The sequence below is a fragment of the Eucyclogobius newberryi genome, unplaced genomic scaffold (genome assembly GCF_026437365.1).
Source record: "Eucyclogobius newberryi isolate DKJ021-1_F unplaced genomic scaffold, fEucNew1.0.hap1 SCAF_38, whole genome shotgun sequence".
Lineage (NCBI taxonomy): Eukaryota > Metazoa > Chordata > Actinopteri > Gobiiformes > Gobiidae > Eucyclogobius > Eucyclogobius newberryi.
In genome coordinates this window covers 895,001-911,604 of record NW_027316034.1, presented here as the reverse complement: position 1 = coordinate 911,604, position 16,604 = coordinate 895,001, and the positions used below count along the sequence as shown (strand labels likewise).

The window sequence follows — 16,604 nt, the reverse complement described above, 5'->3', positions numbered from 1 at the left end:
ATGTTCCACAGTGTTGATGCTTCATGATGCTTCATGTTCCACAGTGTTGATGCTTCATGATGCTTCATGTTCCACAGTGTTGATGCTTCATGATGCTTCATGTTCCACAGTGTTGATGCTTCATGATGCTTCATGTTCCACAGTGTTGATGCTTCATGATGCTTCATGTTCCACAGTGTTGATGCTTCATGATGCTTCATGTTCCACAGTGTTGATGCTTCATGATGCTTCATGTTCCACAGTGTTGATGCTTCATGATGCTTCATGTTCCACAGTGTTGATGCTTCATGATGCTTCATGTTCCACAGTGTTGATGCTTCATGATGCTTCATGTTCCACAGTGTTGATGCTTCATGATGCTTCATGTTCCACAGTGTTGATGCTTCATGATGCTTCATGTTCCACAGTGTTGATGCTTCATGATGCTTCATGTTCCACAGTGTTGATGCTTCATGATGCTTCATGTTCCACAGTGTTGATGCTTCATGATGCTTCATGTTCCACAGTGTTGATGCTTCATGATGCTTCATGTTCCACAGTGTTGATGCTTCATGATGCTTCATGTTCCACAGTGTTGATGCTTCATGATGCTTCATGTTCCACAGTGTTGATGCTTCATGTTCCACAGTGTTGATGCTTCATTATGCTTCATGTTCCACAGTGTTGATGCTTCATGATGCTTCATGTTCCACAGTGTTGATGCTTCATGATGCTTCATGTTCCACAGTGTTGATGCTTCATGATGCTTCATGTTCCACAGTGTTGATGCTTCATGATGCTTCATGTTCCACAGTGTTGATGCTTCATGATGCTTCATGTTCCACAGTGTTGATGCTTCATGATGCTTCATGTTCCACAGTGTTGATGCTTCATGATGCTTCATGTTCCACAGTGTTGATGCTTCATGATGCTTCATGTTCCACAGTGTTGATGCTTCATGATGCTTCATGTTCCACAGTCTTGATGCTTCATGATGCTTCATGTTCCACAGTGTTGATGCTTCATGATGCTTCATGTTCCACAGTGTTGATGCTTCATGATGCTTCATGTTCCACAGTGTTGATGCTTCATGATGCTTCATGTTCCACAGTGTTGATGCTTCATGATGCTTCATGTTCCACAGTGTTGATGCTTCATGTTCCACAGTGTTGATGCTTCATGATGCTTCATGTTCCACAGTGTTGATGCTTCATGATGCTTCATGTTCCACAGTGTTGATGCTTCATGATGCTTCATGTTCCACAGTGTTGATGCTTCATGATGCTTCATGTTCCACAGTGTTGATGCTTCATGATGCTTCATGTTCCACAGTGTTGATGCTTCATGATGCTTCATGTTCCACAGTGTTGATGCTTCATGATGCTTCATGTTCCACAGTGTTGATGCTTCATGATGCTTCATGTTCCACAGTGTTGATGCTTCATGATGCTTCATGTTCCACAGTGTTGATGCTTCATGATGCTTCATGTTCCACAGTGTTGATGCTTCATGTTGTTTAACTTTAAAAGAGGAAGTGGAGCAGCCATTGCTGTGTGCGTTTGCCCTGGGGCGGCTGTGACTCATATGGGTGTGTCGTGTTTACCTCAGATGCCCTCCCCTCATGCTGGAGCCCAGAGAGCGACTTTGTCCCTCGTGCAAATAATGTCACAAAATCAAATCTCAGAAAAGCTTTTTCAGGCTCAGACCAAAAAAACACTCAAATGATACAAATAAACAAAAAAGTAAAAAAGTCCAAATCGCTGTAGAATGAGATATTCTAACAGAACTTCAACCAGATGTTAATGTCAGACTAAATGACCCCATCCCCCATGTTAGCCCCGCCCACCCATGTTTACCCCATCCCCCATGTTAGCCCCGCCCACCCATGTTTACCCCACCCCCATGTTAGCCCCGCCCACCCATGTTTACCCCACCCACCCATGTTAACCCCACCCACCCATGTTTACCCCACCCACCCATGTTAACCCCACCCACCCATGTTTACCCCACCCACCCATGTTAACCCCACCCACCCATGTTAACCCCACCCACCCATGTAAACCCCACCCACCCATGTTAACCCCACCCACCCATGTTAACTTTCAGACTGCCAGGAGCACAGGCCGAGGTGGTGGTGTGGCAGTGATCTCCCACTCAAGCGACTCATGAGCCCTAAAACTAACAATGCATTTCACTCATTTGAAAGCCTCATGCTGTCAATCACATGTCCAAATATGAAAAACCAAAAAGGAGTTTTGTTCATAGTTATCTACCGACCTCCTGGTCCTATTCAGAGTTTTTAACAGAGTTTTCTGACTTTATATCAAACTTAGTGTTAGCCTGGGATAAAATAGTTATAGTTGGAGACTTTAATATCCAGGTGAAGGTGAGTGATGACTCTCTCAGTAATGCCTTCAGCGCCTTGTTAGACAGCATTGGTTTCACTCAGAATGTAAATAAAGCGACTCACACTCTGGATCTTGTCCTAACGTATGTAACAGAGATTAATGACCTCATTGTCCTCCCTCAAAACTCTATATTGTCAGATCATTTCATAATTACATTTCAGTTTATTCTTAAAGATCATCCAGCCAAATATAGTTTGATAGAATGAGTCTTTATCAGAGGATACAGGCTGAGAAATAGATTTTCAAAGTTAGGGGCCAGGGGGGCCCCCTATCTTAAAAAGTTAGGGGTCCCCCAGCAATTTCAGGGGCCCACAAGCGCGCGGCATCGCGGCGTCATAAGAACATATACATTTGTTGTTTTAAACCTTCCCCCAGAGTTGCTGCTTGGGCAGCGGAGCTGAAACTGCAGCTTTATATTTCTGTTCCTAACTGGTCTGACCATAAGTCATTTCAAAGAGGAACGTTTTAAGCCTGGACTTAAATGAAGAGACTGTGTCGCCTCTTTAACATGGACAGGACTCCACCTCCTACTGTGCTTTTAGAGACTCTTAGGACCACCAGAAGGCTCTACCTCCTACTGTGCTTTTAGAGACTCTTAGGACCACCAGAAGGCTCTACCTTCTACTGTGCTTTTAGAGACTCTTAGGACCACCAGAAGGCTCTACCTCCTACTGTGCTTTTAGAGACTCTTGGCACCAGAAGTCCAGCATTGAGAGTGAAGAGCTCTGATTGGATGAGATGGTTCTATAGCATCTTTGAGGTGGGAGGGGCCATGTCATTTATGACTTTGTAAATCAGGAGGAGGAGTTTAAATGTGATTCGAAACTGGACAGGAGCCAGTGAAGAGACTCCAGCACCGGCGTAATGTGTTCTCTTCTTTTAGTTCCTGTTAGTAATCTTGCAGTTGTGATTGTCCCAGATGCCCTCCCCTCATGCAGACCACGTCCTGGAGCAGTTGGACGCTCAGAGAGAGTGGGGGTTCCTCTGTGACGTCCTCGTGTCCATCGGGGACACTCAGTTTCGCGCGCACCGGGCCGTTCTCGCCGCCTGCAGTGCATTCTTCAGGATGCTCTTCATCCAGACGGACTGTAGGGGGCAGCAGAGTGTGGACCTGAGTCACACGGGCCTGAGCGCAACCAGCTTCGACCGAGTACTGCAGTTTATGTACCAGGGCCACGTGAGCGCCACCGACAGGTACTTTTACTGTAGTACTACTACTACTGTAGTACTACTGCTACTATAGGACTACTGCTACTACAGTACTACTGCTACCATAGTACTACTGCTACTATAGTACTACTGCTACTATAGTACTACTGCAACTATAGGACTACTGCTACCATAGTACTACTGCTACTTTAGTACTACTGCAACTATAGAACTACTGCTACTATGGTACTACTACTACTACTATAGTACTACTGCTACTATAGTACTACTGCTACCATAGAACTACTGCTACCATAGAACTACTGCTACCATAGTACTACTGCTACTATAGTACTACTGCTACTATAGTACTACTGCTACCATAGTACTACTGCTACTATAGAACTACTGCTACCATAGAACTACTGCTACCATAGTACTACTGCTACTATAGAACTACTGCTACCATAGTACTACTGCTACTATAGTACTACTGCTACTATAGTACTACTGCTACCATAGTACTACTGCTACTATAGTACTACTGCTACTATAGTACTACTGCTACTATAGTACTACTGCTACTATAGTACTACTGCTACTATAGTACTACTGCTACTATAGTACTACTGCAACTATAGAACTACTGCTACTATGGTACTACTACTACTACTATAGTACTACTGCTACTATAGTACTACTGCTACCATAGAACTACTGCTACCATAGAACTACTGCTACTATAGTACTACTGCTACTATAGAACTACTGCTACCATAGAACTACTGCTACCATAGTACTACTGCTACTATAGAACTACTGCTACCATAGTACTACTGCTACCATAGTACTACTGCTACTATAGAACTACTGCTACTATAGAACTACTGCTACCATAGTACTACTGCTACTATAGAACTACTGCTACTATAGAACTACTGCTACCATAGAACTACTGCTACCATAGTACTACTGCTACCATAGAACTACTGCTACTATAGAACTACTGCTACCATAGAACTACTGCTACCATAGTACTACTGCTACTATAGAACTACTGCTACCATAGTACTACTGCTACCATAGTACTACTGCTACTATAGAACTACTGCTACTATAGAACTACTGCTACCATAGTACTACTGCTACTATAGAACTACTGCTACTATAGAACTACTGCTACCATAGAACTACTGCTACCATAGTACTACTGCTACCATAGAACTACTGCTACTATAGTACTACTGCTACTATAGAACTACTGCTACCATAGAACTACTGCTACCATAGTACTACTGCTACTATAGAACTACTGCTACCATAGAACTACTGCTACTATAGAACTACTGCTACTATAGAACTACTGCTACTATAGTACTACTGCTACTATAGTACTACTGCTACTATAGTACTACTGCTACTATAGAACTACTGCTACTATAGTACTACTGCTACTATAGTACTACTGCTACTATAGTACTACTGCTACTATAGAACTACTGCTACTATAGTACTACTGCTACTGTAGTACTACTGCTACTGTAGTACTACTACTACTATAGTACTACTGCTACTATAGAACTACTGCTACTATAGTACTACTGCTACTATAGTACTACTGCTACTATAGTACTACTGCTACTATAGAACTACTGCTACTATAGTACTACTGCTACTATAGTACTACTGCTACTATAGAACTACTGCTACCATAGAACTACTGCTACCATAGAACTACTGCTACCATAGAACTACTGCTACCATAGTACTACTGCTACCATAGTACTACTACTACTATAGTACTACTGCTACTATAGAACTACTGCTACTATAGAACTACTGCTACTATAGTACTACTGCTACCATAGTACTACTGCTACTATAGAACTACTGCTACTATAGTACTACTGCTACTATAGTACTACTGCTACTACAGTACTACTGCTACCATAGTACTACTGCTACTATAGTACTACTGCTACTATAGTACTACTGCTACTATAGAACTACTGCTACTGTAGTACTACTGCTACTGTAGTACTACTGCTACTATAGAACTACTGCTACTATAGAACTACTGCTACTATAGTACTACTGCTACTATAGTACTACTGCTACCATAGTACTACTGCTACTATAGAACTACTGCTACCATAGAACTACTGCTACCATAGTACTACTGCTACCATAGTACTACTACTACTATAGTACTACTGCTACTATAGAACTACTGCTACCATAGTACTACTGCTACTATAGTACTACTGCTACTATAGAACTACTGCTACCATAGAACTACTGCTACCATAGTACTACTGCTACTATAGTACTACTGCTACTACAGTACTACTGCTACCATAGTACTACTGCTACCATAGTACTACTGCTACTATAGTACTACTGCTACTACAGTACTACTGCTACTATAGAACTACTGCTACCATAGTACTACTGCTACTATAGGACCTTCTCGTTCTTCTCACCTTCTCGTTCTTCTCGTTCTTCTCGTTCTTCTCACCTTCTCGTTCTTCTCGTTCTTCTCGTTCTTCTCACCTTCTCGTTCTTCTCGTTCTTCTCGTTCTTCTCACCTTCTCGTTCTTCTCGTTCTTCTCGTTCTTCTCACCTTCTCGTTCTTCTCGTTCTTCTCGTTCTTCTCACCTTCTCGTTCTTCTCGTTCTTCTCACCTTCTCGTTCTTCTCGTTCCCTCTGGAGCCTGGACCTGGAGGAGTTGAAGTCTTCCATGCAGCAGCTGCAGATGTACTTCATCCCTGAGACTCTGGAGGAACTGAACCGAGTCCAGGCTCCAAACTCTGGGACTAAACTCATGTTTGGAGTGAGGATGTTCCCTGCCAAACCCGGACCAGAGACCAGAGCGGGTCCAGAGACCAGACTCGGACCTGAGACCAGAGCGGGTCCAGAGACCAGACTCGGACCTGAGACCAGCAGCTCCACCGGGAACAGGTGACTTCAGGTTCTTAAAGTGTCTCTTCAGAAGCCCTCAAAGATGTGCTGTGGGTTTGTTTGTTTTCATCATGGGAAATAGTGGGGCTCCTTTAGAGCCTTCACGTTCATCTTCACTGTAGGACTCTGTAGGACTCTGTAGGACTCTGTAGGACTCTGTAGGACTCTGTAGTTCAAGGGTCAGAGTTCACAGTTTAAAGCTTTAAAGCGTTCCTCGCTCGCATCACGTCCATGTCAGTCACTGTCTGATGCTTTGGGATCGAATGTTTACCAATCAGATCATCGATATCTGACCTTTTCAGTTCTACTTTTACAACACACTTTCTGTGGCGACAGAATTTACTCAGAGGTCAAGGGTCAGAGGTCAGGGGTCAGGTTTATGGTTCATCCCTGTAATCATTGGCTCTGACGACGACTGACGACGACTGACGACGACGACTGACGACAACTGACGACGACTGACGGCGACTGACTACGACGACTGACAACGACTGACTACGACGACTGACAACGACTGACTACGACGACTGACAACGACTGACTACGACGACTGACGACGACGACGACTGACGACAACTGACGACAACTGACGACAACTGACGACGACTGACGACGACTGACGACGACTGACGACGACGACTGACTACGACGACAACTGACGACGACTGACGGCGACTGACTACGACGACTGACAACGACTGACTACGACGACTGACAACGACTGACTACGACGACTGACAACGACTGACTACGACGACTGACGACGACGACGACTGACGACAACTGACGACAACTGACGACGACTGACGACGACTGACGACGACTGACGACGACTGACGACGACGACTGACTACGACGACAACTGACGACGACTGACGGCGACTGACTACGACGACTGACAACGACTGACTACGACGACTGACGACGACGACGACTGACGACGACTGACGGCGACTGACGACGACTGACGACGACTGACGACGACTGACTACGACGACTGACGACGACTGACGGCGACTGACGACGACTGACGACGACTGACTACGACGACGACTGACGACGACTGACGACGACTGACTACCACGACTGACGACGATGACGACTGACTACGACGACGACTGACGACGACTGACGACGACTGACTACCACGACTGACGACGATGACGACTGACTACGACGACGACTGACTACGACTGACGACGTTTGACGACGACGACTGACTACGACTGACGACGACTGACTACGACGACTGACGACGACGACTGACTACGACTGACGACGACTGACTACGACGACTGACGACGACTGACGACGACTGACGACGACGACTGACGACGACGACTGACTACGACTGACGACGACTGACTACGACGACTGACGACGACTGACGACGACTGACGACGACGACTGACGACGACGACTGACGGCGACTGACGGCAACGACTGACGGCGACTGACGACGACTGACGGCGACTGACGACGACGACTGACGGCGACTGACGACGACTGACGGCGACTGACGGCGACTGGCGACGACTGACGACGACTGACGATGATTGACGACGACGACTGACGGCGACTGACGGCGACGACTGACGGCGACTGACGACGACTGACTACGACGACTGACGACGGCTGACGACGATGACTGGCGGCGACTGACGGCGACGACTGACGACGACTGACGACTGACTACGACGACTGACGACGACGACTGACGACGACGACTGACGACGACTGACGACGACGACTGACGGCGACTGACGGCGACGACTGACGGCGACTGACGACGACTGACGGCGACTGACGACGACGACTGACGGCGACTGACGACGACTGACGGCGACGACTGACGACGACGACGACTGACGGCGACTGACGACGTCTGACTACGACGACTGACGGCGACGACTGACGGCGACTGACGGCGACGACTGACGACGACTGACGACTGACTACGACGACTGACGACGACGACTGACGGCGACTGACGGCGACTGACGACGACTGACGACGACTGACGACGACGACTGACGGCGACTGACGGCGACGACTGACGGCGACTGACTACGACGACTGACGACTGACGACGACTGCCGACGACTGACGGCAACGACTGACGGCGACTGACGACGACGACTGACGGCGACTGACGACGACTGACGACGACTGACGGCGACTGACGACGATTGACGACGACGACTGACGGCGACTGACGGCGACGACTGACGGCGACTGACGACGACTGACTACGACGACTGACGACGGCTGACGACGATGACTGGCGGCGACTGACGGCGACGACTGACGACGACTGACTACGACGACTGACGACGACGACTGACGACGGCGACTGACGGCGACGACTGACGGCGACTGACGACGACTGACGGCGACTGACGGCGACGACTGACGGCGACTGACGACGACTGACGGCGACTGACGACGACTGACGACGGCGACTGACGGCGACGACTGACGGCGACTGACGACGACTGACGGCGACTGACGACGACTGACGACAACTGACGGCGACTGACGACGACTGACGGCGACTGACGGCGACGACTGACGACGACGACGACTGACGGCGACTGACGACGTCTGACTACGACGACTGACGGCGACGACTGACGGCGACTGACGGCGACGACTGACGACGACTGACGACTGACTACGACGACTGACGACGACGACTGACGGCGACTGACGGCGACGACTGACGACGACGACTGACTACGACTGACGACGACTGACTACGACGACTGACGACGACGACTGACTACGACTGACGACGACTGACTACGACGACTGACGACGACTGACTACGACGACTGACGACGACGACTGACGACGACGACTGACGACGACTGACGACGACTGACGACGACGACTGACGACGACGACTGACGGCGACTGACGGCAACGACTGACGACGACTGACTACGACGACTGACGACGGCTGACGACGATGACTGGCGGCGACTGACGGCGACGACTGACGACGACTGACTACGACGACTGACTACGACGACTGACGACGACGACTGACGACGACGACGACGACTGACGACGACTGACGACGACTGACGACGACTGACGACGACGACTGACGACGGCGACTGACGGCGACGACTGACGGCGACTGACGACGACTGACGGCGACTGACGACGACTGACGACGGCGACTGACGGCGACGACTGACGGCGACTGACGACGACTGACGGCGACTGACGACGACTGACGACGACTGACGGCGACTGACGGCGACTGACGGCGACTGACGGCGACGACTGGCGACGACTGACGACGACTGACGACTGACTACGACGACTGACGACGACGACTGACGGCGACTGACGGCGACGACTGACGACGACGACTGACTACGACTGACGACGACTGACGACGACGACTGACTACGACTGACGACGACTGACTACGACGACTGACGACGACGACTGACTACGACTGACGACGACTGACTACGACGACTGACGACTGACGACGACTGCCGACGACTGACGGCAACGACTGACGGCGACTGACGACGACGACTGACGGCGACTGACGACGACTGACGACGACTGACGGCGACTGGCGACGACTGACGACGACTGACGACGACGACTGACGGCGACTGACGGCGACGACTGACGGCGACTGACGACGACTGACTACGACGACTGACGACGGCTGACGACGATGACTGGCGGCGACTGACGGCGACGACGACTGACTACGACGACTGACGACTGACGACGACTGACGACGACGACTGACGACGGCGACTGACGGCGACTGACGACGACTGACGGCGACTGACGACGACTGACGACGGCGACTGACGGCGACGACTGACGGCGACTGACGACGACTGACGGCGACTGACGACGACTGACGACGACTGACGGCGACTGACGACGACTGACGGCGACTGACGGCGACGACTGACGACGACGACGACTGACGGCGACTGACGACGTCTGACTACGACGACTGACGGCGACGACTGACGGCGACTGACGGCGACGACTGACGACGACTGACGACTGACTACGACGACTGACGACGACGACTGACGGCGACTGACGGCGACGACTGACGACGACGACTGACTACGACTGACGACGACTGACTACGACGACTGACGACGACGACTGACTACGACTGACGACGACTGACTACGACGACTGACGACGACGACTGACGACGACTGACGACGACTGACGACGACGACTGACGGCGACTGACGGCAACGACTGACGGCGACTGACGACGACTGACGGCGACTGACGACGACGACTGACGACGACTGACGGCGACTGACGACGACTGACGACGACTGACGGCGACTGGCGACGACTGACGACGACTGACGACGATTGACGACGACGACTGACGGCGACTGACGGCGACGACTGACGGCGACTGACGACGACTGACGACGACTGACTACGACGACTGACGACGGCTGACGACGATGACTGGCGGCGACTGACGGCGACGACTGACGACGACTGACGACTGACTACGACGACTGACGACGACGACTGACGACGACGACTGACGACGACTGACGACGACTGACGACGGCGACGACTGACGGCGACTGACGACGACTGACGACGGCGACTGACGACGACGACTGACGACTGACTACGACGACTGACGACGACGACTGACGGCGACTGACGACGACGACTGACGACGACGACTGACGACGACTGACGACGACTGACGACGACGACTGACGACGACGACTGACGGCGACTGACGCGAAGACTGACGACGACGACGACTGACGGCGACTGACGACGTCTGACTACGACGACTGACGGCGACGACTGACGGCGACTGACGGCGACGACTGACGACGACTGACGACTGACTACGACGACTGACGACGACGACTGACGGCGACTGACGGCGACGACTGACGACGACGACTGACTACGACTGACGACGACTGACTACGACGACTGACGACGACGACTGACTACGACTGACGACGACTGACTACGACGACTGACGACGACTGACTACGACGACTGACGACGACGACTGACGACGACGACTGACGACGACTGACGACGACTGACGACGACGACTGACGACGACGACTGACGGCGACTGACGGCAACGACTGACGACGACTGACTACGACGACTGACGACGGCTGACGACGATGACTGGCGGCGACTGACGGCGACGACTGACGACGACTGACTACGACGACTGACGACGACGACTGACGACGACGACTGACGACGACGACGACGACTGACGACGACTGACGACGACTGACGACGACTGACGACGACGACTGACGACGGCGACTGACGGCGACGACTGACGGCGACTGACGACGACTGACGGCGACTGACGACGACTGACGACGGCGACTGACGGCGACGACTGACGGCGACTGACGACGACTGACGGCGACTGACGACGACTGACGACGACTGACGGCGACTGACGACGACTGACGGCGACGACTGACGACGACGACGACTGACGACGTCTGACTACGACGACTGACGGCGACGACTGACGACGACTGACGACTGACTACGACGACTGACGACGACGACTGACGGCGACTGACGGCGACGACTGACGACGACGACTGACTACGACTGACGACGACTGACGACGACGACTGACTACGACTGACGACGTTTGACGACGACGACTGACTACGACTGACGACGACTGACTACGACGACTGACGACGACGACTGACTACGACTGACGACGACTGACTACGACGACTGACGACTGACGACGACTGCCGACGACTGACGGCAACGACTGACGGCGACTGACGACGACGACTGACGGCGACTGACGACGACTGACGACGACTGACGGCGACTGGCGACGACTGACGACGATTGACGACGACGACTGACGGCGACTGACGGCGACGACTGACGGCGACTGACGACGACTGACTACGACGACTGACGACGGCTGACGACGATGACTGGCGGCGACTGACGGCGACGACTGACGACGACTGACTACGACGACTGACGACTGACGACGACTGACGACGACGACTGACGACGGCGACTGACGGCGACGACTGACGGCGACTGACGACGACTGACGGCGACTGACGACGACTGACGACGGCGACTGACGGCGACGACTGACGGCGACTGACGACGACTGACGGCGACTGACGACGACTGACGACGACTGACGGCGACTGACGACGACTGACGGCGACTGACGGCGACGACTGACGACGACGACGACTGACGGCGACTGACGACGTCTGACTACGACGACTGACGGCGACGACTGACGGCGACTGACGGCGACGACTGACGACGACTGACGACTGACTACGACGACTGACGACGACGACTGACGGCGACTGACGGCGACGACTGACGACGACGACTGACTACGACTGACGACGACTGACTACGACGACTGACGACGACGACTGACTACGACTGACGACGACTGACTACGACGACTGACGACGACGACTGACGACGACGACTGACGACGACTGACGACGACTGACGACGACGACTGACGGCGACTGACGGCAACGACTGACGGCGACTGACGACGACTGACGGCGACTGACGACGACGACTGACGACGACTGACGGCGACTGACGACGACTGACGACGACTGACGGCGACTGGCGACGACTGACGACGACTGACGACGATTGACGACGACGACTGACGGCGACTGACGGCGACGACTGACGGCGACTGACGACGACTGACTACGACGACTGACGACGGCTGACGACGATGACTGGCGGCGACTGACGGCGACGACTGACGACGACTGACGACTGACTACGACGACTGACGACGACGACTGACGACGACGACTGACGACGACTGACGACGACTGACGACGGCGACGACTGACGGCGACTGACGACGACTGACGGCGACTGACGACGACGACTGACGACTGACTACGACGACTGACGACGACGACTGACGGCGACTGACGACGACGACTGACGACGACGACTGACGACGACTGACGACGACTGACGACGACTGACGACGACGACTGACGACGACGACTGACGGCGACTGACGGCAACGACTGACGGCGACTGACGACGACTGACGGCGACTGACGACGACGACTGACGACGACTGACGGCGACTGACGACGACTGACGACGACTGACGGCGACTGGCGACGACTGACGACGACTGACGACGATTGACGACGACGACTGACGGCGACTGACGGCGACGACTGACGGCGACTGACGACGACTGACTACAACGACTGACGACGGCTGACGACGATGACTGGCGGCGACTGACGGCGACGACTGACGACGACTGACGACTGACTACGACGACTGACGACGACGACTGACGACGACGACTGACGACGACTGACGACGACTGACGACGGCGACGACTGACGGCGACTGACGACGACTGACGACTGACTACGACGACTGACGACGACGACTGACGGCGACTGACGGCGACTGACGACGACTGACGACGACGACTGACGACGGCGACGACTGACGGCGACTGACGACGACTGACGGCGACTGACGACGACGACTGACGGCGACTGACGACGACTGACGGCGACGACTGACGACGACGACGACTGACGGCGACTGACGACGTCTGACTACGACGACTGACTACGACGACTGACGACGACGACTGACGGCGACTGACGGCGACGACTGACGACGACTGACGACGACTGACGACTGACTACGACGACTGACGGTGACTGACGGCGACGACTGACGACGACTGACGACTGACTACAACGACTGACGACGGCGACTGACGGCGACGACTGACGACGACTGACGACTGACTACGACGACTGACGACGACGACTAACGGCGACTGACGACTGACTACGACGACTGACGACGACGACTGACGACGACTGACTACCACGACTGACGACGATGACGACTGACTACGACGACGACTGACTACGACTGACGACGTTTGACGACGACGACTGACTACGACTGACGACGACTGACGACGACTGACTACGACGACTGACGACGACGACTGACTACGACTGACGACGACTGACTACGACGACTGACGACTGACGACGACTGCCGACGACTGACGACGACGACTGACGGCAACTGACGGCAACGACTGACGGCGACTGACGACGACGACTGACGGCGACTGACGACGACTGACGGCGACTGGCGACGACTGACGACGATTGACGACGACGACTGACGACGACGACTGACGGCGACTGACGGCGACGACTGACGGCGACTGACGACGACTGACGGCGACTGACGATGACGACTGACGGCGACTGACGGCGACGACTGACGGCGACTGACGACGACTGACTACGACGACTGACGACGGCTGACGACGATGACTGGCGGCGACTGACGGCGACGACTGACGACGACTGACTACGACGACTGACGACGACGACTGACGACGACGACTGACGACTGACGACGACTGACGACGACGACTGACGACGACGACTGACGGCGACTGACGGCGACGACTGACGGCGACTGACGACGACTGACGACGACTGACGATGACTGACGGCGACTGACGACGACTGACGGCGACTGACGGCGACGACTGACGACGACGACGACTGACGGCGACTGACGACGTCTGACTACGACGACTGACGGCGACGACTGACGGCGACTGACGGCGACGACTGACGACGACTGACGACTGACTACGACGACTGACGACGACGACTGACGGCGACTGACGGCGACGACTGACGACGACTGACGACGACGACTGACGGCGACTGACGGCGACGACTGACGACGACGACTGACGGCGACGACTGACGACGACTGACGACTGACTACGACGACTGACGACGACGACTGACGACGACTGACGACGACGACTGACGACGACGACTGACGACGACGACTGACGGCGACTGACGGCGACGACTGACGGCGACTGACGGCGACGACTGACGACGACTGACGACGACGACTGACGGCGACTGACGGCGACGACTGACGACGACTGACGACTGACTACGACGACTGACGACGACGACTGACGGCGACTGACGGCGACGACTGACGACGACTGACGACTGACTACGACGACTGACGACGACGACTGACGGTGACTGACGACGACTGACTACGACGACTGACGACGACTGACTACCACGACTGACGACGATGACGACTGACTACGACAACGACTGACTACGACTGACGACGTTTGACGACGACGACTGACTACGACTGACGACGACTGACTACGACGACTGACGACGACGACTGACTACGACTGACGACGACTGACTACGACGACTGACGACGACTGACGACGACTGACGACGACTGACGACGACTGACGACGACTGACTACGACGACTGACGACGACTGACGACGACTGACGACGACGACTGACGACGACGACTGACGACGACTGACGGCGACTGACGGCAACGACTGACGGCGACTGACGGCGACTGACGACGACGACTGACGACGACGACTGACGACGACTGACGGCGACTGACGGCAACGACTGACGGCGACTGACGGCGACTGACGACGACGACTGACGGCGACTGACGACGACTGACGACGACTGACGGCGACTGGCGACGACTGACGACGACTGACGACGGCTGACGACGATGACTGGCGGCGACTGACGGCGACGACTGACGACGACTGACGACTGACTACGACGACTGACGACGACTGACGGCGACTGACGACGACTGACGACGACGACTGACGGCGACTGACGGCGACGACTGACGGCGACTGACGACGACTGACGGCGACTGACGACGACTGACGACGACTGACGGCGACTGACGGCGACTGACGACGACTGACGACGACTGACGACGACGACTGACGGCGACTGACGGCGACGACTGACGACGACTGACGACTGACTACGACGACTGACGACGACGACGACTGACGGCGACTGACGACGACGACTGACGGCGGCTGACGGCGACGACTGACGGCGACTGACGACGACTGACTACGACGACTGACGACGGCTGACGACGACGACTGGCGGCGACTGACGGCGACGACTGACGGCGACT

The 16,604-nt window shown here is 54.2% G+C and overlaps 1 protein-coding gene across 1 annotated transcript in view; it reads left to right on the top strand.

Annotated features, from left to right (window-relative positions):
* The first annotated feature begins 3,306 nt into the window (after positions 1-3,306).
* The window catches only part of LOC140376663 (zinc finger and BTB domain-containing protein 1-like), a 40,501-nt gene continuing 27,203 nt past the window's right edge, over positions 3,307-16,604 (top strand). Inside the window, exons 1-2 of the mRNA XM_072462141.1 lie at positions 3,307-3,581; positions 6,249-6,497. Of these exons, the coding sequence (XP_072318242.1) occupies positions 3,307-3,581; positions 6,249-6,497 (524 nt within the window). The remainder of the gene's footprint in view (positions 3,582-6,248; positions 6,498-16,604) is intronic.